The sequence below is a fragment of the Pundamilia nyererei genome, unplaced genomic scaffold, assembly GCF_000239375.1.
Source record: "Pundamilia nyererei isolate P.nyererei 1_Seehausen unplaced genomic scaffold, PunNye1.0 scaffold00017, whole genome shotgun sequence".
Lineage (NCBI taxonomy): Eukaryota > Metazoa > Chordata > Actinopteri > Cichliformes > Cichlidae > Pundamilia > Pundamilia nyererei.
The window spans coordinates 5118229-5143168 of NW_005187418.1; the positions used below are offsets into that span (position 1 = coordinate 5118229).

The 24940-nt window shown below is 39.2% G+C and overlaps 1 protein-coding gene across 2 annotated transcripts in view; it reads left to right on the forward strand.

The window, feature by feature from the left end:
• Positions 1-24940, forward strand: part of ttyh2 (tweety family member 2) — a 70255-nt gene that overhangs the window by 17638 nt on the left and 27677 nt on the right. For both annotated transcript variants that reach the window (XM_005725910.1, XM_005725911.1), the window contains exons 2-3: positions 2240-2412; positions 16144-16255. In XM_005725910.1, coding sequence (XP_005725967.1) covers positions 2240-2412; positions 16144-16255 — 285 coding nt within the window. The remainder of the gene's footprint in view (positions 1-2239; positions 2413-16143; positions 16256-24940) is intronic.

Consider the following 24940-nt stretch of genomic DNA (forward strand, 5'->3'; position numbering starts at 1 on the left):
ATGTAGGCCACCTCATCGTTGTTGGAGATGGCACCCAACACCACTACGTCTGTAGTCTATGGGAAAAATCTGGAACCACAGCTATTGCCATCGGGTGGCAGGTTTAAGTCACTTCAGTGTTGGCATAATTTAGAAGCTATATTCATGCTTAGGCTTTCTACACACATACAATAGGTATCTGCAGTACTATCTTTACCATGTTCAAGTCACTTTTTAGTCAAGACTGGTGCTTCTAATTCTCAACAACTGTATAAATGGTGGAATAATGACGGCAATGCAAGCTGTTTAATGATGTTTCTTGTGTAACATCATCCACACATTACATGCAACTATAAGTGACTGCGCCAATCTGTTAGTGCCCAAAGCAGTTGCTAGCAGGTTATTGCTTCAGCACGATATACCTATTTGTGGCCAATTTCAACTTGCAAGTTGCAGCAACTGCCAGCAAACATTCAAGAAGGGTCATTAACTGGACTCTAGGCCTATGTAACTGAATCTTTGGCCATTAATTTCACAGCTGCTGCCATCAAACTCCAGCAACCACTCTCTGATCAGTTGGGGAATATGTATTTTTCCTTGCAGCCGGTGGTTTCTAGATGTTTGCCAACTGGTTTCTAGGCCTGTGTAACTCGGGCCTTATTCACGTGATGTGACAGCAAAACCTGAACAGAAGTTCATGGAAAACGAGCTGTTTGCTGTCTTCTTCGGTGACCTCTGTAAACATGATTATCATGACTTCCTGTGCTGAGTTCCTTTGAGGTCTAACATGAAGTTTGTTTTGTGAATTATGGTCACTGGGAGGGAGGATTCTCCAGGATATGGGCACTGGCTAAGGATTTGGGAGTTACAAGTCATTAGCCAATGAGCATCCAGTCTCCTCGGCCTCACATCAGATTTCAAAACGCCAAGATGTTGAGTGTGAAAATGCTCTGCTCAAGGCTTCATTAATGGGACACAGTTTGGAGTTTTTTGGGTTTTTTTTATAGAGATGAATAATGAAAAAAATGTAAAGCACCTCAACAGGACCAGTAGAAACAAATAGTGTTTTTTTAGTGGGAAGAGAGTAAAAGTTATAAAAGATTTGTTGTGCAAAAAGAGCAAACATAAATGCTTTTATCCAAAGATACCTTGCAGTTATGAAGACTTCTAAATAAAGTGTTGCTAGTTTTCTGATTTCAGAGAATTTTTAGATTTGCGGTTCAACTGGCTGTTTATAGCAGTAAATGATATATTCCCGCAAACTCTTCCGTCGCTGAATTTTAATCCCACCACTTCACTTGCAGGACACATGACATCACAGGCGAGAGAACAGATGGCTCAGCACTGAAAAGATTTCAGGAAAACTAAAAAGGAAGAGTAAAGGGGGCGGAAAGGAGGGGACCGAGCTCGAATAAACCCATCTGCTCACAGATGGATGCAGATTTCATTTGGGCCTGTTATGACAGTCTTGTTGCTATTTTTGTCACCGCTCTCCATCTTTCGCAGAAGGTGGGATGGGGGCTAAAAGGAGGGGTTGAGAGGGAGAGGAGTGTACCCAGAGATGTATGAGGAGGTGTCTTGTCTGCTTTCCAGTTGGATTCGGGATCCCAGAATGCAGCTGGCCTTGTTACCATGGCTGATGCAGGCATATTTATTATTGTTTATGTGTGTTATTACCACACAAATCACAATAAGGGCTGACAGCAAAGCTGGAAACTGGTTATTTGTATGGGAAGTTAGCACAATTTAGAAGCCAGTTAAACCCAGCGAGCTGTACTGATATAAGGGTTGCTCTGTATACAGAATATTTCTTCGTTATTTAAATTTTACTGATACTTAAAAAGCAATAGTTTAATTACAGTGGGCACCTAAAGCAGTTCAAGTTACTTTTTCCACTACTTCACAACTTAAGTGTTAACGTCTTCCTCACTAGTAATTATCCAGTAACATTAATTAATAAGTCAGTGTGCCAACATTTTGCATTTGATGCTTGAGAAACATTTTAAATCACAAGAACTTTTAGAGGAAAAAAATGTGGTGAAACATGTGAAAATGTAATTATACTCAATGTCACTTGTGTGCAGTTTAATATACAGACTGTAAATTACTTTGCATTTTAGTACTTTGTAGTAAAATGGTATAGACTCTGGTTTTTCTTACTGCTGTGTGGATGTTACAGCACGGTGCTTATAAAATAATAAGTTTCCTTGCAATGACACAAGGCGTTTGATTTATTTCCTCCTGTTCTCACCCTCTGCAGTCACTCATATTCCTGGGCTGTGTGGCGGCGGCGGGGCTTGGCCTCAACCTTCTGTGTCTGGCCATCTACCTGAGCTGCTTGTGCTGCTGCCGTAAAGAGGAGGAGGAGGAAAGCAAGAAACCTAATTCCTGCTGCGTCACCTGGTCGGCAGTCGCCGCCGGCCTCATCACATGGTGAGAGAATCACGACTCAGACAGCGTGTTATGAATAACCGTGATTACAGTTCGCACACGCTCTCCACTGCTGTCTGCAGTTCTGTGTTTTCCCATTTTCTTTATTTGTTGTTCTGTATTCCTCATACAGAGCTGTAAGTGCTGTGATGTTTTCACTGCACATTCTCTATTCCCACACTAACTTATTAGTCTGTAGCACGTAGACTCTCTGTGTATTTGTCCACTCTGTTTGTCTTTTTGTCTTCCCATTTATATTCTCCGTGTGTTCGGAGCCTCTCCTTTTGGTCTTCGTAAACACTGTAGGTTCATGCGTCTCTACCATTTGTTCATTTCTAGTGATTTCTAGTTTTGAAAATGTTCCACAGGATTTGAATTTGTTTTGTTGAAAATGGCTCTTTAGGAAACTATGGTCACTATATTTTGAGGCACAATAAAAATTCATCCAACGCTGAGTTCACTCTGGTATTAACAAAATATCCCACTGGCATTTGTGGCTCTCAAGCACTATACCAGTGGTTGATGGAAGCTATCCTGATGTGGGCGTATTGTCAATGTTCTGCTGACAATGTGGAAGTGCAATCGTGCATTGCTGGCTAGGGCAGCCAGCTGGGAGACAGAGCTTTTCTATTATGCAAATTATAATTAAAAAGCAAAAAAACCCCAACCAAAAATCAAAATGTAGGTGGATCGGTTACTGTACAATAAGCAGAACAATGAGCTGCACATCTTTCATTTATATTTTGGTAGGAAAATAGGGGATAGGTGCATTGATTCACTGAAATGTATGCAAACATGGAAATAAAGTCTATAATAGTTTGTATGTCTGCCGATTGGGGCGATCGTGGCTCAAGAGTTGGTAGTTCGCCTTGTAATTGGAAGGTTGCCGGTTCGAGCCCCGGCTTGGACAGTCTCGGTCGTTGTGTCCTTGGGCAAGACACTTCACCTGTTGCCTACTGGTGGTGGTCAGAGGGCCCGGTGGCGTCAGTGTCCGGCAGCCTCGCCTCTGTCAGTGCGCCCCAGGGTGGCTGTGGCTACAATGTAGCTGCCATCACCAGTGTGTGAATGGGTGGATGACTGAATGTGTAAAGCACTTTGGGGTCCTTAGGGACTAGTAAAGCGCTATACAAATACAGGCCATTTACCATTTATTCTTCAGCACAGCCTGAACTCTGTTAGGGAAGCTTTCTTTAAGCAGTCTTCATGAATAGTTCTCCAGGCTTCAGACCTTTCAAAGCTCTTCTTTGAATGCAGCCTGTCTTTTGTTATATTCTCTCTCAAGATGATGCTTCAGTAATGTTGACATCCACGTTCTGCTGAGGCCAATCTATGACTGATAGTATTCAACTCTGGGATTTTCTGTCCAAGTAGTGTGTTTGGGATCATTGTCATGTAGAAAAAATGACGTTGAGACTTTCCAGATCGTATTGCATGGTGGATCAAAATCTGACCGTACTTTTCTGTTTTCTTAATTTAATCAATTTTAACAAAATCCTCAACACCACTGTCTCAAATGCAACTCCAAACTATGAGAGAGCTTCCACCATCCTTTACAGATTGCTGCACACAGTCAGTGTTGTACATCTGTCCTGGCCATACTGGTGATTTTGGATTCATCTTTCCCTAAGACTTTTTGCAACTGATTTTCAGTGCAATTCTTTTGGCATACCACAGCCCTTTCTCCCCGTTTCCCGTAAGGATGGCTTCTTGGCAGCCATTCTTCCACTGAGACCATTACTGATCCTCTAGCAAACAAGTAGTTGGATCAACTGTAGGCCTACATGCATCTGTCACTTCCTCTGTCAGGTCTTTGGTGGATATTTTCCCATTTCTTGAGGTCAGAAAGGTCATCTTAGAGTTTCACATACAGATCCTCTGCTGTGGATAATTTTTTTTAGAGCTGCTAATTCTTATTTGTGTTCTTCACTTGCCCAATTTCCATACTGAGAAATGCCAAGTTTTAGGCTTTAAAAACAAACAAAAAAACAGGTACAAGCAGTGGAATTAAAATGAACGCAAAAGCAGCCAATGCCCAAAGAAAAACTCAGAGAAAGCCCAGAGAACTACAGCTCGAGACCAGCGTGGAAGCAAAATATAAAGAAATGAGGGAGGATCAAGACACAATACTTCATGATATACACTGCACATGCAGGCCAAAAGAATGTAGAAATATAGAGGGACAAAACATGACTATAGTATTTTAAAATTTTATTTCAGTTGTATTGTTAAATTATTTATTGGAAAAAAAATGACGCACATGAAGGTCATTCTACCCATCAAAATCCCTTCTGTGTCTCACTGGGAATATGGCAGGAATATCATACTGTAGAGGCCTTGAAAATTACACCAGTCAGTGCAGTTTTAATGACTTCCTAGTTTTTCTGGCTTGCTGAATGACTGAACAGCGTTTCCTCTCGCTTGTACAGGCCCAAGTATCAAACTGTACTGCTGCAGACGTAACCTACTTGTTTTGCTTGTTTAAAAACTTTTTGTTTATGTCACTGGAAGAATAATGCAACCCAGTGCAATGAATTTGTATTTTTCATTAGCACAAATTTTGTGTCACCCTCACATTGTGTGAGTGCCAACCCTAAGTATGGCATTTTATGCAAAAATCACGTATTAAATAAACCACTTAAAATGTGAAAACGATACTATTTTAAGGATAAATGTTTTCTTTTTTGTTATCGTTAAGATGATATCAGACGCAGTATTTCCCCTCAGATTTTATAATGGAGCAGCGTTGCAGTTAATGTGATTTGTTTTGGCTGGAGGCTGCTGCATCTCATCAAGTCTGTGGTGAACTGAAAACTTCCCTGATGTGAAGTGACATTAGCTATGATATATACAATAGATTAATGGCATTAGTGTTTAGCCTTTAGCTGGTATAGGAAGCCTAAAGCAGCTAATTATTTTTGGCAAGATCCAACTTTTCATTCATTAAAGTTTCGGCTTTTGCGACAGACTCGAACACGTGAACTTAGGTAACACAGTCAGCACTTACATCGCCACATAGAACCCATCAAATCCCTCAATGAGCTCCGCTGTCCTCGCAAAGTGGATAATTGAATTACTCGACTATCCACAAAGGAGGGGACAGTCAACCATGTGACAACCATGCTTAGTAACTACCTGATTCAGATGTTACTAACCCATCAGCTTTTATCAGTCTCACACACAGATCCCCAATGAGTGGAGTCCTCTACTTTCAGTGTGGCCCAGTAGTTTGTTATTAACCATTATAATCATTCTAATAAACAGAGATCAACACAAATTATGGTGGCTCCAACCAGCAGTACTGAATAAGGTGACAACTCACTCACCTGGTTGGTTATCTACTGCCAGTGATTAATTACTGCTGCACGACTATGTCCAAAACGATTATTATGATCATTTTGATTAATATTGCAACCGCGATTATTTGTCCTGATTATTTGTTGATTTTAGTGATGAAATCTTTTGTTAATGCACTTTCACTCACATTCATATTATGTTAAATTCCTGTGTTACAGTAAATTTTAATTGGTTCTCTTTATTCACCTAATTTCAGTGGACGTCTTAGAAGAAAAATAAAAAGTGGCCCAAAACGTAAAACAAAATTCAATAAACAGTCTACTTATTTTGGTCTTACATTCCAGTTAATTAGAACATCTTTGCAGACAATTAAGTGTTTATTTAGCTTACCTAAATGCATCTCCCAGAAGACAAATATAAAGTATTTCACTGCATGTGCTCAGCAGCTCTGTAGCAAAGAATGTGCATCTCTGGTCGAGCAGAATGGAACTATGTTGGTGATTTCACTGTGTTTTTATGAGCTGGATGGATAAGCTGGAGAAGCTGGCTGGGGAGACAGAGGTCTGAGCGTCCTTGCTTAGGATGCTACACCCGCAACCCGGCCCCGGATAAGTGGAAAAAGATGGAGAGATGGATATGAAAAACAAAAACAAACAAACAAACAAACTACAGTTTGTGGTTATGTTTTCAGATGGCTGAATAAGTTAAGTTGTGTTGTGTTGAGCAGACACAACTCCACAGCACTCTTTGACTAAGATCTTTTCTTGGTTAACACTTGCCTTAAATTGGAATTATTTCCAGGGAAAGGATGATGATTCATTTCTGCTGCTGTGCCAGACACTTGGATTTTATCATATCATATCTTTAAATGTAATGTCACTGTGTTACAATGTCACCCAGAATAGTCAAGGAAACTTAAAGCTGCATGGTGCAGAAACAGCTGGCATGTGTAGGGAGTGCTTGATTTACCTTGTGTTTTATCGGTGAAGAATTCATTTTCACTATCGCCTGATCATATTAATTTAACTGTGGGAAGCCAGAATCATGGTTAAGCTTATGATATGACTTACTGGGCAGCCCTAAGATTAATGATTAACAGTCAGTGAGTGGTATTGTAAAATCTGAAAAGGAGCACAAGTGGGGAAAAAATTATTAAGTCTTAAACCCACAGTGGATTTAGTGAAATAGATTAGCAATTGTTTTAACAACTGTGCAAAGATTAAATATGTAGTGAACCTTTATACAAAATATAAGAAAGTAATTGGTAGTGATGAAAATTTTTCACCTTCAGTTCATATGGTAACTTTGTTAATATAAACCCCTCATGTGCTGAGTGCGAGAGAAAGTTTAACAGGTAGAACAGCAAATAAAGGGGACACAGCCGATAAGCAGTAAAGTATGAAGAGCAATAGATTCAGAAAATTGATTTTTTTCCCTCCTATTCACAAAAAAATATCTGGTGCTTACAAACCCAGAAGCCCCAAGGTCATGACACATGGTTTGAAACTTTGTCTGGTATCTAGGACGTCAGTTTTAAAGGGCTCTCAAGAACATCTGACAACATGAGCCAATCTGTCGTCACGATGCCAAAAAAACATAGCGGCATGTTCAGTATGTCATTAGATGGAATAGCCTAGAGTTCCTATAGTCCTGGTCCTCTGCTAGTTAGTGCTCTCCACTGTATTTTCACTCTTTTGCATCATACATTTTTAATGTAGAGAGTACTGCTCATTTGAGACGCTCTATATTTTAAGAAACTTTAATGAGCACTGTTTCACTTGATGGGAACAGAAGTCATTTTCTACTGATGACATAAAGAAACCGCTGAAAAAAATGGGCGACATCGGCTAATTGTTGTATAATTAGTGTTTTCTTTTTTGTCTTTTTATTTTTTAGTCCAGATTAATAGGTTGATCTGACATATGCAAAGTTTATCATCGTGTTTTTTGGTGAGCTGTGCTTATCTTTGAATTCAATAGCTCTCCAAATTGCTAAAACAGCAAGAAAGCTTATTAGCAATATGTTTAAACTAGATGTAGCACTGTTGTGCTTCATTTTTATTAAATCCAATTTGGTAGAATTGAAGTTGAGGGTTTTAAAACAGACTTAATAGCATTAGAGTGTAATGACTCATTTATCTGATTTAAGGGTGTTGCTCTCTAATTTATAAATCAGATTATGCGTGATTAGGGAGTGGAACTCTTCCACTCCCACAGGGACAAGGAGACATACTGCATTTAATGAAGTTTTTGTTTCTCCTCCCTTCTGCTGTCCCATGTCTCCTTTGTTTCCCTGGGCTGGATCGCCATACGTGGATTAACGTTTTAGCTGGATTAAATTGGTGACCATTTGCCTTGATCCTGGATTTCTTAGTTCTTAAAAGCATCTGCAGGATTTGTTGTCACAGCAACATATCCGTAAGGTCAAACCAACTCAGGAGCAGGATTATTAAGTAGATGATGGAGGGAAACTTTACCATGCGTAATTTATTCCAATGAAAGAAACTAGCTGTCTTCATTGCACTGATAAAAATAATCACCAGCTCAGTCCTTTAGTGTACACTGAGTCCATAATTTTAGAGCCCCATCACTTCAATCTGGATGGAAAAAAATAATGCACACCATATTAAAAGAAAAAGTGACATAAAGGAAATGGAGATCAGTGAGCGATGATATTACACAAACAATAAGATTGCTTTACCAAATTGAAGTCAGCGCTGCTGCATCCTGCCAGTCCTTAGAGGAAGAGCCCCTCTCCTGTATCATCTGAATTTGATTGATGATAGCCAGCTCTTGAGCAGAGGTCAAGCTGGGCTCAGCTGGTCCTCTCACACTTTTTCCTGCTTCCTACCTATTAACTTTAAAAGAGACAGAGAAAATTGGGTGTTTCGGTTTGAAAAGATATCGTGGTGTTTTACTTTTTTTTGTTGTTGTCGGGCTTAGATTAGAATCCTGATAAATAATAAATAAAGATCTTACTCATTGATCGTATTTGTAGGTTAGGATATGTAATATGATGCTATTTTGTTATGTGACTTTATTAAGCCCGTGCATTTTGTTCAACTTCTCATTAACACAATATATAATCAACCAATCACATCGCTGCAAATCAGGGCATTTAGGCATATAGACATGTTTGGGCTGTTAAGGTTCACATCGAGCATCAGAATGGGCATGGTTGCTGACGGCGGACTGGCTGGTCTGACAATTCAAGAAACTACTCATCTACAAAGATTGCACCACACAGCCATCCCCATGGTTAATGGAGATTGCCTTAAAAAAGAAAAAATATCTAGTAGCAGTTCTCTGAGGTCAAAGCAGAATGGCCAGACTAGCTGAGGTAAAAAGAAGGCAACAGTGCCTCAAATAACCACTTGTTAGAACCAAGGCATGGAGAAGAGGTTCCCTGATAACATGTCATGTCACAAAGCTCGGATCTTTCATTGTCACTGACCAGGGTTCAGTTATGAGTGAATCTTGCTGTTCTAATCAAATATTCTTGAGCCTTCAAAGGACAAATGAACCAGGATCAGTGAGTCTTGGTTCATGTGACCTGGTATCGTTTAAGATCTCCTTCTTCTTTTTTTTTTCTGTGTGTGTTTTTTGTTTGTTTCTTTGTTAAGTTGTTTACTTTGTGTGTTCAGTCTTTGTTCACCCTTCCTGTGTGTGTTATTGGCTTGTTGGGTGTCAGCCCAAACCTCATCGGTTTCCCTTGTGTCCTGTTTCCCAATTAGTTCCTGTGTATTTATAGTCTTGTCTCACCCTCTAGTTGTCAGTTTGTCTGAATTCTCAGCCTGAGTTTCTCACCCATCATCTGCTTCTGCTTCACTCTTCTCTGTATTTACTCAGTTTCGATTGTGAACTTTGGTTTAAACCTTGTTTAATTTACATTCTTGTTTTTGTTCTAGTGAACTGGGTTCTCTTTTGGACAGAAATCACTTTGGTGAATATAAGAGTGCTTTATTTTATTGCATTTTGTGATAAAGTTTGACCTTTTATTTTACACATGTTTAGAGTATAGTGGAATAAAGTCTAAGTCTATGCTTCCTACTCTGATTATATTTATACCCTTTAAACAAAATCATGTCCATCTGTCTGGTCTACACTTCTGTGCTGCTGTAAATTATACCACAAGCTTTAAGTTAAGCTCTCCATCAGCGTTAGCTACTTTAAAGTATTATAAAGTGTGTTGCATTGTTGTTCAGACCAGTTCATTATCATTTGCAGTCCATAACAAAAAAGCTCCCTCTAATGGGGAGGACTGCACTTAAAAGGTTTATGTTGCCTGACTTGGTAAGCTAAGACAGGATAAAATATGAGATCAGTGAAGTTGGAGGAAACATCCTGTGGGAAACAGACTCTCTTTCATCTGATTCCTGACTTTGATTTTGTCCATCTACTGGATAAAATAGAACATGGATGTGTTTGCCTAGTGGATTTCACACCGGATTTGTACTGAAGTTGAAAACTGGCTTCATATTAATACCATCCGTCCTTTTCACCCTTTCCCTACACCCTAATTCTATTTTTTGCCCTGATTTTGCCTCCCTTCCCTCTATAATCCTGATCGGTCTCCCCCTTTTCTCTTGACTTCCTCCACTCTAATTATGTTTGACAGTGGCTAGGTCTGATATGCTGTGATGTCCGTTATAATTAACACTGGTGAAGCCAGAGCAGATGTCACTCAGCTGTAGCTGCAGCCCTGCCCATGGTGTAGCACATTAACTCTGTAATTATGGTGTATCATAACTGATCAGGCTGCTCATGCTGAGGACATCTGGACTGATTTTTTTTTACTATAACTATGATAGTTTGCAGTTTAGAATATTACTTGAGGTATATTACCGTGATAGTTTGGCACACAATGAGCATTTGGGTTTTTAAAAAGAATTTCAATTAATTTGATATTGCTTTAGTCTTCCCAGAAGAACAGTTTGATTAAAGAAGGGTGTGATTTACAAAAACCAAACAATTCATTCCCACACAGTCACTGCAAGGTGAATTACAGAGGGGTTATTTGAATGCCAACAAGGCACATTATGCCAAAGAGGGTGAGTTTATTAACTATCGGTGTATGCAAAAGGTAAACTGTTCAATTCTGTCTGATCACTGTGTGCTGTGCACTGGCAGGGTTAGGAGAACAATTACGCCGGCACACTTAAACAAATGCACCTGAGCAATCAGTTGGATTTAAGCACGGCATTCATGGACTGTGTCCACTGTCCGTGCAAGAGCATGGATCTCCAGTTCCTCAGTGATACCTCGTGAGAACACGCATTATGTAAATAACAAATACAGGGCATGTGAGAGGAAAATAGATCAGCCATTCCAGAAAATACCCTTTTTAAGCCACACAATGTGTAAAATCTTGAGCCTCACTATGCTCCGCAAAAGTGCTGTTGAAGAGTGCGTATTGCATAAAAGAGAGAATAACAGGCAAAGGTTGACAGTCATGCCCAAGCACAGCAACACTGAAGATACCCGTTCATTTCCAGATCTGGGGTGTTGGACGGCTGCTCATTTAAGTTGCTATATGGAAACGTGGGGTGCAACACTGACAGGTCGCCAGTCTATCACACGGCTAACACAAACAGACTTAACATGCCTGTCTTTGGATTGTGGTAGAGAGCCAGAGTACATGGAGAGCATTCACATGGGCACAATGAGAGCATGCAAACTCCACACAGCAATCCAGTGGATTCCAAGGACAGTGGTTACCATTGAAATGATCAGTCCGACTTTGGAAACTGAATAAAGGGGATTTTTTTTTTTTTTTTTTGCTTCTACTGCCTATAAAAAAAAGTAAAAGATCGTTAAAAATTATTCTCTTTTCCTGTCGATTTTAAATATACATTTTTTTAAATTTCTTTTTGTGGAACATCTCTCTTGACAGTCACAAAGTAGAAATTATAACAGAGGGCACAAGTGAGAGAGGATGTCTGTGTATCCACTGAATCCATTCGAGGAAAGCTTTTGGAACGAGCAGCCGTAACACAAAATCTATCAGCAATATAAATGTACCAACCAAGTAATTGGCAGCATGTACGTTTGTTTTTACTGCTTCTCAGAACTTAAATGAGCTATGCTGGACTTTTTGTAGCTCTAAAAAAAAAGATGAAAAGTAACTATTTGTGTTTCGTAGTTTATATCAAAGGGGATTTTCCCCTGCTGAGAGTTCAGTAGGGCAGCGTAAAAAATATAAGCTCACCCGTCTATACTTATCATCCCAAGAGATTCATTGCTGCCATTCTGGGGCAAAATTTCCAATATTCAGACCTGTCAGGGTCTATTTAGCATAGCTTTTTTTTTTGCTTCAGGCTGAATTTTTTTTTTAGGTTATTTTATTTTATTTTATTATTAATTCCCATCACTGTCTGTTATGTACTTATTCATTTATCAATGTGACAGTTTGGACTCTTGCTCAGTACATGCCTACTCAAATCTATGGTGTTCTTTCTCTTTGAATTAGACGATGGATATTTCAAGTAGCAGCACTAAGAGAACTGGCAGGAACGAGGGAGTACAAAGGGGAGAGAGAAGGCAAAGAAGAGACTTTCTATTTGTCCTCTCAGTTATTTTAATCTGAATTCTGCCTAAAATAGTTGCCTTTTTTAGAAGTAAGTCTGTGTTTCTCCAAGCTGTGACTGCTTTAATACATTCCCTGCATCTGTGCTGTTAAAGGGGCCAATAGCACACAAACACAGATATACAAAGAACAAATAAGATGCTATGTATTTTTGGTGAGGAACCCAACCCACCCCCGCCCAGTCTTGCTTTTTGTATCCCAGGGTCTTGCTCTCCGCTTTTGTGACTTCTTTCGTCACCTGTATTTGTCTTTTTTTTTTTAGTGCTGACTGTCTATATCGCTTCCTGTCTTCCTCTAAAATGATGATTTTATTCTTGTCTGTAATGCCTGTCCCCACTTTCTTAACTGCTCTCCCTGAGGGTAAGTCTGTAACCTGCCAAGTGGGATGTTTATCTGCAGGGGGTCATTTAATGAGGCCATCTCTGCTGTACTAATTAGGAAAATTGCCCCTGTTGTTTAGCTCCACCTGCACTTTGCTTCGACCACAACGATCATAACAGCTCTGCAGGATTTTAGCCATTCCAAGTGAATGTTAGAGGAAGCGCTGATGGCTGCAGACTTATAGTCTCTGTTTTCAGCTTAAAATTTATCCGGAACATCAGGGATAAGTCTGTAGGAACCACAGCCTTAATCTAAAGCTCAGTCAGGTTGAGTCCTGCTTAGTTTTCTTTTAGTCCTGACCTGCCACGCGAAGTAGTGCTGACCTACAAATAGTGTCTTCAGTGTGTTGCATTACTATTGTGTGCAATAAAAAAATCACACACAAAAGACCTTCTAAACATTTAACCTTGTTCAGTAAATGATGGTCAGTATTTATTTATTAGTGGGCAGAGCACTATAGGTGCACCTTGTTAGTATTGATTTGGACCCGCTTTTGCTTTGAGAACTGCCTCAGTTCTTCATGGCTTAGATCAGTTTTTGCTCCATAACGACATGATAACATCACAGAGTGGCTGCGGATTTGTCAGCTGCATATCCATGATGCAAATTTACTGTTTCACCACATTCCTAAAGTGCTCCACTGGATTGAGATCTGGTGACTGTGGAGGCCATTTGAGGACAGTGAACTCAATGACATGTTCACGAAATCAGTTTGAGATGATCTAAGCTTTGTGACATGGCACATTATCCTGCTGGAAGCAGCCATCAAAAGATGGGTACACTGTGATCAGAAAGGGATGGCTATGCTACAGTAACAATGCTCATGTAGCTGTTTAAACTAACCTCAGCTGGTACTAAGGATCCCAAAGTGTGTCAAAAATACCTGAACATGGAAGAACCTGGAAACATGGAAACATGGAGGCATGGAAACATGACGAAAACTCAACAGACAACCTGACAAGGAATGAATGAAAACACACAGACTAAATCACACGGGAGGTGAACAGGGAAAGTGGAAACACATGGGAAAGGAGCTGATTAGAAATAACATAATGACGCCACAGGGGAAGTGAAACTAAACACAATGAACGTGGGACACCAGACCTCTTCAAAACAGAACAGGAAACATGACAACACGAGCTTGACAACATAACACACGCAGACCTGACACACATGAAGGACAAGGGAGACTTAAACACAGGGGTGAAGACACAAGTGGAATCTAATAAACAATGAACTATAACAGGGCAACATAGGCAAAATAGAAATGAAATTAGATAAGCTAATGAACTTAAACATAAACCATAAACAACAAAATGACCCAGGATCGTAACAATGCTTGCATGTTGTTTAGGCTAAATTCTGACCCTGGTGTCCAATGGTGTAGCGGAAATCAGCAGACCTGGCACTGTTCTTCAAGTTTTCTGCTGTAGAATTTTCTGCTGTTTTAGTGAGCTGGTGAACCCAATGTGTTCTCCTGCAGCTGTAACACATCTGCATCAAGGTTTGAAGTCCTTCTGTTTCCCTTTCTGAAGCTCAGTTTGAACTTCAGCAGGTCGTTCTGACCTACTCTGTGTATGCCTGACAGCATTAGAACAGGTCTACCTATTAAAGTGGTCTGCAGGTAATTTTAGCATTGCAATGGCAATATGAAGTTGAATAAAAAAAGAAAACAGGCATAAAAAGGCATAAAAAAGTGTCTATTTTTATCACACTTTGGAGAGGAGAGATATGAGTGCAATTTGTAATGTGAGAGTTGACTTTCAGATTCTTACATCCGTGTTTTCAGTTGAGTTCAGTTCTCCTGATCCAAGGAGGATTGAAACTATGTAAGCTTCTCAGATGCCCATAATCTTTGAAGTTACTGTTGCACTGTTGTATTTGAGTGCAAGCAGTGTATATAAAGTTTCCCTTGGGAGGTGTACTAAGCTCTGTCATGTCCTGTTTCTCACAGATCATGGTCATATACGGGATCTGTATTCCTTTTTTGTTCTGCGTAGTTATTGAAAAGAAAGGATATAAAACACTTGCTCACTGCTCTGATCTACGGCCTTCAGTGTCTGTAGTGCAAGACTTGGACATCCTTGTCTTTGCAGAGGATTCTTGTGCAGGGTCTTTGGAGTATATTGTGAGACATTGTGTTGCAACATTAAATCTTCTTGTAGTTAACAACTGTGCGGCTACTTTGAAATCCCATCATATGGCAGCACAATATGACGGCACTTAGGGAAAAAGTGGAGCTCAGAGAGACTACTTAAGTGTGTGTGTTTAGAATGCGCCGGTTATTATTCTGTTTGTGCTGATGCTCCAGCTCAACAAATTAAATCCTTGGATGGCTGAATATGCAAAAGTGGTTTCAATTTATGCACACGCGTTCCAGAGGCCTGTATTGTATAATTTCTGATTCAAAGAGTGTTGTTTACAAAAATTAACGCAGAAATCCAAAAAGCTTTTGCTGCTTCATTTGCTGCTTCATTGCGCTGTGAGATATATGTGCATCAAACACACACATACACAAATTACAGGTATTTATTTTCTATAAATCAGCAATTTATTGTTATTCATCTTAGTTTTTCCTCATCCTGTTTGTTGTATTTACATAAAAAGTTGGCGATATTTATCAAAAAATAACACATCGGACACACTACGGTGTGATGACAGACAGCTAATGTCTGTTAGTGACAAGGCTGTTGAACTGACAACTCAGACCACTGGTTAGGATAAAATGAGCAGTCTAACAAATGGATGGAGCGATGGAGAGATCAATTCTTAACGCCTTAACAACAGCAGTGCTTCCTGATGTAAAATACATTAAAAGCTCCAGAAATACAATACCCTCCTTTTCTTCATTTTTCACACTTTCTAAAATCATTCTGTAAGCTAGATCAGACCCTTTGGGCGAGCTGGCTTTTACTCCCTGAACTCACCGACACACTCAGCAACTCAGCCTTCGCACTGTAATACCATTCATACTGCTTCACAGCTGTTTACAGTGGGAAATAATTACTGAATAGCTAAAACAAAATTTCTGTCCCAAAGTGCCTCATTAACCTCATACATTTAAAATTTTTCCAAAACTCAAGCCTGATGCAGAAATTGATGATACTGCTTTATGATAATAGCCAAATTCTTTTTTTTTTTATCTTTAAAAAAAAGGTATCAAATATTCATAAAACGTTGTGCTCTTTTCCAGTGTGCCATGCTATACTACCTTGTAAGTTGTATATTTCCACTGCAGGTTGGCAAAGATGTTTTCAAGTAGACAGAAAATTGTTGTTTACGGGTCGTTTCGCATTAATGTTTAATCTCAGCCAGGTTGTGATAATGGCTTTGAAGCTGGCAAACTTTTAATTTAAGGACCGAAAATGGCAGCACTTTGGATGTAGATGATTTAAAATCCAAGAGACTGCTTTTATATTCTGCTCCTTCTTTATCAAAGGTTCACCTGCGCCTTTATGCATCTTTTCTCTGCAGCGTCGCAGTGGGTGTGGGTTTCTATGGCAACAGCGAGACCAATGACGGTGTATACCAGATGACCTACTCCTTGTACAACGCCAATCACACGCTGGGTGGAGTGGACAGTCTGGTATGTAAAGCATCATTTACAAACATATTAGTGTCACACAATTAACGCTTCACATATCTCTGGACGGATGAGATTACATCATGTATTAGTTTGCAAAAATAAATTGAAAGCATTTGATTAAATTCCCGTCATTTCATAACATGCATGGTTTATAAATGAGTGACCAATGAAGCACGACTCTGGGTGAAGACTTCGGAAAGGCTGGATGTGATGTATTCCCACACACAGGCGCACAACCACACAGGCTCCAAAGAGAAGGAAAGCCCACAGGACTCAATTTAGTATGCCTTTAAATGTTTTTATGGGGGTTTTTTTTATAGCTATTTACGGCTACACACAAATTGACAGCCTCTCCACACACAAACCTCGTCCTCTGAGAGAGACACACACTCCCTCTGCCTGCTCCACCTTCTCCTAGCCTCTGTGGCTTCAGCAAACACAGAGCCGTCCTGTCTTTTATGCTCAGTTAAGTTCACTGTGTTTTTTGAGGATTCTTTAATTTTGTCCAGATGCAGTTTTCCATAAGAAATGCCATCATTTGACACTTGATTAGGACTCCAGTAAAGACTAAGACTAAATTCCAAAATGTGGAATTTTACACTGATATCTACTGATATTTAAAAGTGGTGTGGTGGTTAGCCTTCCAGTCTGGGGCATTGTCTCAGTGGAGTTTGCTTTATTGCTTCTCCCCCAGTCCAAAGAAATGCATGGTGTTAGATTAACTGGTGATTCTAAATTGCCCATAGGTGTGAACGTGAGCATGATGCAGACTGGAAAGACTTTTTTTAATGATTTTTTGTGTATTCTTGGCACTAAAGAGGGCATAAATATAGACTAGAATAGCCTTTTATTGTCATTGTAGATGTAGAATAAAATTATAGGTGCTCCACGCTAACTGTGCAGGAATAAATTTAAATAGTAACACACTATATACACACTATATAGCAAAAACAGACAAACAAAATAATATTAGTACTGGCATCACTTGTCAGACTTTTTTTTAACACTGGTATCTGCACTTTTAACCCATTCTTAAAACTGTTATCTTCTAGTTATATTTGCCAGCAGTAATAGAACATCGTGTAGCTATTAATTGTTGAGGTTTTGAAGCCTTCACTGTGCTCTCATCAGGCGTTTGACCAGTGTCGATGCAGGAGCAGACCCAGGATAACTCGCTGTCAAAGAGTAGGGATTAAGTCTCCATTTGTATTAATGGAGATTAATGTAGTGGTGTGTGAGACACTCAGCGTGGCGACTCGACTTGGCCTCGGTAATAAACACGTCTCGAGAGAGCCTGCAGCGCGCTCTCTGCAGCAGTGTTCTGTGGCATGTTAGGAGATCTGATGCTGATGATTAGGGAAAATAATCACAGATTTAAAAGGAGAGTGGTTCTAAGCTGTGGGACTTCATCAATATTTTAAACTGGAAGCATGTAAGATCTCTGTGACTGCTGAGGTTGAGATATCACTTGGGCTACTCTATTTGGTCATCTGGGATTAGTTGCTACCATACTGTACAACATACAAGTTAGCATTTTTGATTTATTCCATTTGATCAATATAACCGCATATTAAGCTTGTATTACTATAATAAAGAGGCAAAGATGCATCTCTTGGCATTTCTAGATTTTATTTATTGTTCTCTGATTCTCTGCCAATAATTTTGGAAAGTGGACAAACACATTAGTTTATCAGAATCCTAATAATAAGTGGAGAGAAATCAATAATATATTGCATATTGGAGCACTTATCAGTATGTTCCTCTAGGGTGTGTGAACTTGTGCAAGCACTTAATTGGACATAGTGGCCTTTATTTGGGCATCTTATGTGTGTGAATGTGCATGCCTGTGTGTGCATGTGCATGAGTGAGTTCATTGCACGCTACTATAGACTCTTAAGGAGTCTAATTCTTGAGTTGGACAAAGAGCCCAGTGTGCCACACACAGTTCCTAGTCTCCCCCCACCTAATCAACCATGAGCCCAGGAGACAAAGCCCTTTGATGGGTAGAACAAGGAGCAGTGCAAGCCCGTCTGATTGGCAGAGTCGGGGTTAAAATCGGCATTGAAATCATTGACAATGAAGGCCTCTCTGCCCTTTTGACCATGCAAATGCCTTTTAGCCCAGCTCCTAGAAAGTTTAGAAAAGGGGTAAGCTCAGAATATAAGTGAGAAAAGGAGGAAAGTTAGGCTCTTTGTCATCAGATGCTTTTTTTCCTCTGCTGCTATTGAGAGTTTCATTAGTAACGGTCTGGAATATATGCTTATGATGTGTTATGGACACAGACTCACACGGAAACCTGGAAAAAGATGAAGAAGGTGGCTCGAGCAAATGAATACGGAGGAATAGCGAGAATATAGAATATTACTCTGGTTTTAAATTGGAAAAAAATAGAGAGCCAAATACGCAGATGAAGGATGCACCACAGCGTCTAAATAACAAACAGGTTATTAAACAATTAATGCTGCATAGCTAATTACAACTGGTGGTGATGCTGAAACTATAACTATTGCAGTTGATACACACAGCTTACCTGCCTTGCATGCACACAACTTGTTAGCTAGGACCAATCATTTTTATGCAGACTTCCTAAGTGGTGCTTTGGTCTACAGTACATAACATCAACCATGCAACATACTATATACACTAGTCATACATAGTGAGAATCTGTGAACAACTCTCCACTCTTTAGCTCAAAACAATAAAAAAAGATGCACACTTTACAAGTTTAGTTCAGTTTGTTATAAAAATTTAACAAACTCAATTCCCTCTGAGGCAGACCACGAAATAAACCTATTGGGAAAGTGAGTTTTAAAAAAAAAAACACTTGCATTTCAGCAGCATTGCTTTCGAACAGTAATGTTAGCTCTGGAAACTGGCCCGCTTGGATGCCTTTTAGTGGTAATGGGACTGATCTCATATTTGGAGTGTTTAAACACCAATAATAACTCTGCGGGTGAAGGATGTTATTAGAGCTTTTGGAAAGCAATCATCCAGTGGACTAGGTCAGTGTCTGGGTCAGTAACTGAACAATTGGCCAGAGCTCAACTAAGGTTTGGATGCTGGCCTGACACCATTTTACACCATTCTCACTAGAAGCTTCTGTAATAACACAAAACGGTAAGCTTTTCGTGATACAAGCTAATATTGAAACACAATTATTTATTTATTATAGTTATTTTTGTAAATACTCCTAGTGTAAGAACCTGATGTTTAACTCGCTTATATTAAGTGTCAAAAAACCTCAACAGAACATAAAGAACATATTCAAGGTCACATAGAGCACTATTCTGTCCAGGTGAATTTATTATGGTTGTAGGGAAAGAGTGTTTCCGGCCAAGCTTCTGGTATTTTATGAGCACCTTGTATGCCCATATTTACAGCCTGACCATGGTTTTTCTTCTGTCTCTTAGAAATGACATTTCTCAAAGAAATTTAAGTATCTTGAGGTATTGTTAGGGGTAAAGTAGAGCTGGCGATTGACATGTGTGTGGCCTAGACATAAGCATCAACATCTGGGGATTAAAATTTAAATTGATGAACAAGTGTCAAATGTTCCTCAACTGACAGCAACTTGACGATGGTTCCAAAACCGATGTCGGTAAGCCCTCAGACTGTTTTTGTCCCATGTAAAATATCTAAACAGCTTCACATCATTATTGGAAGAACTACAGCTTTTGGCAATTTCGTGGTGATCACATCCATCTCTACTTACATACAGGTTTATAGGAAAAGGTGAATTTGTGTTCACTGCTGTAGTTCTTTTACCTAGAAGTTTGTAGTTCAAAATGACAGCATATTACTCCCATTGATGTGACTACCACAACACCAGTTGACTAAACTGTGCCACAAACTACAGATTTTCATGGAGTCTGTGGTACATGCCAGTTTTGCTAAATTTACGACTATTCGTTGGTTTTCTGCAAAAGTAGTTGTTTCATTCAGTGTAATTGGAAATGAGTAGAATAGAAGCATGGCTTGTTTTTATAGGCCTATGCGCATGTGTTTAGCATAAATTTTCTCAAGCAAAACAATCTTTTTGAGGATTGTAATAAACTGTTGCAGTCAAAGGGGAATTGAAAGTCCAGCACCAAAATGTACAAGTTAATTTAGAACAAACAGTTGGACTGTGGATGGTTTTGCTCATGTATAGGGAATGGGAGAGGATTTTGGATAACAGGAAAGAGCCTGAAAGCAAAACTGCTCTTCCACAGTAAGGAGACAACCAAGGTGTTTGCTGAGGCAGTGGACTGCATCACTCTGTGTGTAAATATCTAAATTGGAGAAAACCAGCGATGTGAGACTTATCTTTATCAGAGCAACTGATGCTTTACCTCAAAATGTGTAGAAGAAGTAACAGTTTTGCAAAAACTTAAGGAGAAACATCATCTTTGAAAACTTGTTCAGTCTTTCATCAACAAACTCATAAACACCACTAATCCACTCTGAAGGATGACCTCCTAGAAGCTTCGTGATCATTCAGTATCAAACTTAAAAAAGGAATTTATTTTTAAAGAGATGTTTTCAGAGCTTCGGTACCCAGTGGTGAAGATGGTCTCTATCTTTAACTGTGACCGAGCTGCCAAGGCACTTCAGACCCATGTTCCATTTCACGCTCTAGCTCCCACATTCAATTTTAATTGAAGAAACTTTTCTCTTCTTCTATCATACAGACACAATGGATTGCAGAAAAAAGATCTGATTCCATATCTTATCCTTTTTTTAAATTTCAAAAATACAGTCAAACAGTTCTCATTTATCAAGCAATTACGAGACGATTGTAAGTGATTCTGTGATGCCTGCTCAGCAGCACTGAATTTTTAAAAAGGAAAACACTACAAAGAATTAGAAATTACTCCTTTTTTTTTCTTTTCTTTTTTACATGGTTCATCTCAGAGACAAACACTTTCTGGGAGGTTTGTGCCTCAAATTAGAACTGTTCTTTTACATCCACTCTCTGTTTTGTGATCCCTCATCTCTCTGAGGCATCACTTCCACAGAGACATACCAGCCCGAACAGGCTTAAAGATAGAGATCAAATTCTAGTGAAGGAAGTGGCATTTATATTCTGTAGAATCTCAGACCAGGGCTTAAAGAAAGGAAACATTTCTGTGCCTGAAATGTGTACAGGCCTTAGGAGACAGGATGGATTAAGTTACCCGTGGGCATTACAATACGTCATTGGAAAAAATGATGGCGTTTTGAAAGATGGACAAGGTTTTCTGTAAGTAGGATCTGAGACTACATAACTGTTTCTCCCCTTCAAATGATGCTCAGGGGCTTTAAAATGTGTAAACAAGATTCTGCACATGATGCCCATTGATCTGTATTTTTTTCCATTTCCTGAAGCGAGAATCTACATTTGAAACGTCACAGCCCATTGTCATTTTTCTCTGCTTAAGGTTACGCATATTTTATCCGAATAATGTCACGTATAATGGTTCTTTAGACTTTTTTCATTGTTTGTTGTTTACCCTCTGGCATGTAGAAATGAATATCCCACAAGAAAATAGCTAGGCACTGAGTACAATCTACTGTAAATTGTTTGTTTAGAAAAGATGTGAGGCGGAAAGTACTTCTCCGTGCCCTTAAAACATCAGTCTGAGATAAAGGCTGAGATGACTGGAAAAGGGGAATTATATCTTCTTGATCGGTGCGGATCAACCCACACAGTGAGTATCAGACCAAGATGAAGGAGAGATTAGCTGGATTGTCTGTCTCCCTGGGCATTTTAGATAAGATTTTTACACAGGAGGCGAGGATCAGATATGTGCTTTCATTTTTCATCTGCAATTTCATCTTCTCAGTTTGAAGAAGAAGATGTATTGATGAGTGATCAGATAACAAAGTACAGAGTGCTACATGCCTGTGCATACGATCTGTTTCTTTTTGTAAAACCCAGAAGCCACTGTGTGCTGGATTTCTGTCTCATTATTATTGTTATGGCAATCAATCAAAGTGATAACTTTAAATGAAAATTAAAAAGGTTTGCTGCGATTAAAGTGATCAATTTCTTTGAGAATACTATATTAACGTCCTCTGAAAACATTCACCCATAAATCAGGAGGCGCACCAGTATGAATGATGTAAGGAAATGTGATGTTTTCACAGCACTGTGTGCACCCCATTATTCAGCAGCTCATAGGAGCACTTTCAGCAGCAATAACTCGTAGTGATTATTTTCTGTATGACTTTATCAGTCTCTCACATCGTTGAGGAAGAATTCTGATCCACAGAATGATCCTTCTCTAAAACATTGCTTTAGTTAATTGGATTTTGTGGGAATTTGTTTTATCCACAGCTCTCTTAAGGTCCCAACACAGCATTTCAACCAAGTTGAATTTTACTGGCTCATTGCAACATTGTAATTCTTTTCTTTTTCAGCCTTTCTGTTGTAGATCTGCTGCTGTGCATTGGATTTTTCCCCCAATGCCCAGATGGCTTACAAGTGTCTACACTTGGATCCACCTAACTCTACTTTAATCACATCACATCTAACTCCCTTTTCTGTCTCACTATAAGAATGGACGAGTTCTTTAAACCTGTGATTTTCAGTAGTTGCTCTGCTTTTATACAAGTATGTCAGGTCAGATTTTTTCATTAAGGTAATCGACATCTAATGACTAATTTTGTAAGGAGCAACCTTATGGAATAGCATCGTTCATCAAAAGGATTAACAACATGCACAACTTTATCAAAGTTAAATACAAAGGAAGATAAACTAAATCAAACTTCATCTGGTTTCTCTTATGTTTGGAATTTTGACCTGGGTAGTCAGATCACACGAAAAGGAAATGAATCTGCATTAATAGCAAAAAAACTCGATTTGAGACATTCTAGTAAACATTATTCATGTTATAATGCATTATGTCTAATAACGTTCACTTTTTGAAAGAAAAATATAGTTTTAATTGTGGGCAGTCCAATGATTCGTTTATGAAGACATATTTATGAAAGTTTAGCAAACAATTCACAATCAGCTGCACTTGACCTTTCTCTTCCTTTTTTCTCATTATGTATTTATTCTCAGCTCTTCCGTAAGCTGTATAATGTGGCCCACACATTACATGCAAAACCAACTAATTACTGCTATCCAAACTTTCCTTTTAGCTTCAGCAAGCCTTGTCCCTGACAAAGCCAACAACAATATGAGTAGTCTTGCTTGTGAATGCCAAGTACCCAGAGCTGAATAAGAGCGCTTATTTCCCTTTTTAATTATCTTATAGCAGGTTGTCTCCACGAACACCATTTCCCTGTAAACAACTTCTCCCTTCAAGCAAAGTACACAGTAATTAAACCCAAGAAGATGGTTCGATATTTGTTACATAAATACTGTATAATGTTGTCTTGGCCATAAATAAAAATGTGATTTGTCACAATAAATGTGTCTGTTTGCTGTTTATCTGTTTGTTGTTTGGCTTAGGGGATCACTCTTCCTTTCGGGCTTAAACAGGTAAATAAACTATGAGTCTCATAGTGAGGTGTTGGTTTGAAAAAAATATCTAACCACCAACAGCAGCACTAGCAAACCTGCTGTTTTGCCTCTGCGATTTCTAGTTTTGGCTGTTTTCCAAGCTGATCTGTTTACTTAAACTAAAACTGCATCAACATGCACAGTAGCCCAGCTCTCCCACACGGTCCTCTGTCTGAGCTCTGCTGCTGAGTGGCAGCACAGACCAACCTCATGTTTACGAAAAATCTCACCTTTGTCCATAATTCTGGGAACTTCTTTCAGGCAAACACATGACCTCAGTAATAAAAAAAACACTGTCAGTACATTATTATTTTAGCAGAAAAGTCTGGCATAGAAAACATTATGCTGTGTTCAAACTTGTATGTTTTGCTGACAACTCATTAAAGCATCAGTTGTATTGATGAGTTTTCTGTGAATAAGACTTCAAGCGTTAAAGGCTGGTGGGTTGACTCTATGGCAGCACGGTGGGTCAGTGCCTCATAGGATACTTGATTTGAACCCAGACAGAGTCCTTGTGTGTGGAGCCTGCATGTTGTTCCTGTGCTTGCTTGAGTTTTCTCCAGGAGCTTCGGTTTCTTATTGCCATGAAGAAAAGCAAAAATGTTGTGGTTAATGCTAGTTGTCTGACAGGTTTATGAAAACGCTTTATTACTCAGGGCTATAAGCTAAATGCTAATGAGTGTGCAAGTCTTGACATGTTCGTCATCTTACACTAACAAGTACAAGTTGTCTTCAGCAGTGGTGTGCGACACTGAGTTATGGCATCAGCTTTTGCATGATGTGGGGTTACTGTTGTAAAGGTCTGTGTTAGTATCTTTCCAGGGGCTTAAATCTAACCTGCATGTTAAAAAAAAAAATCTATAGTGCAAAACTGGATGAGAACACACTAAGTAGTCATTTGACTTTCAAGTCATTTCTCTTCCAAGGATTTGAGTGCTTTGATTCATCATCTACGATGTGGAAACTATGAAAACCATTTTTTTTAACAGTTGATTTTTTTTAGATAATTTTAAAGATGTTTTAACAAAGCGGTGGAGAGACTTACTGACCAACAGAGAGATGTTGCCATCCCCATAAAGGTCAGGCTATTCCCTGACCTTTAACCACGCTAAGCGCATGGCTAAAGGTCAGGGAGTGGCCTCAGATTGATTGCGTTTCCTGCTTCGTCTGCTTTTGTTGGAGATGTTGTAAACTAATGGAAGTTCATACATGTT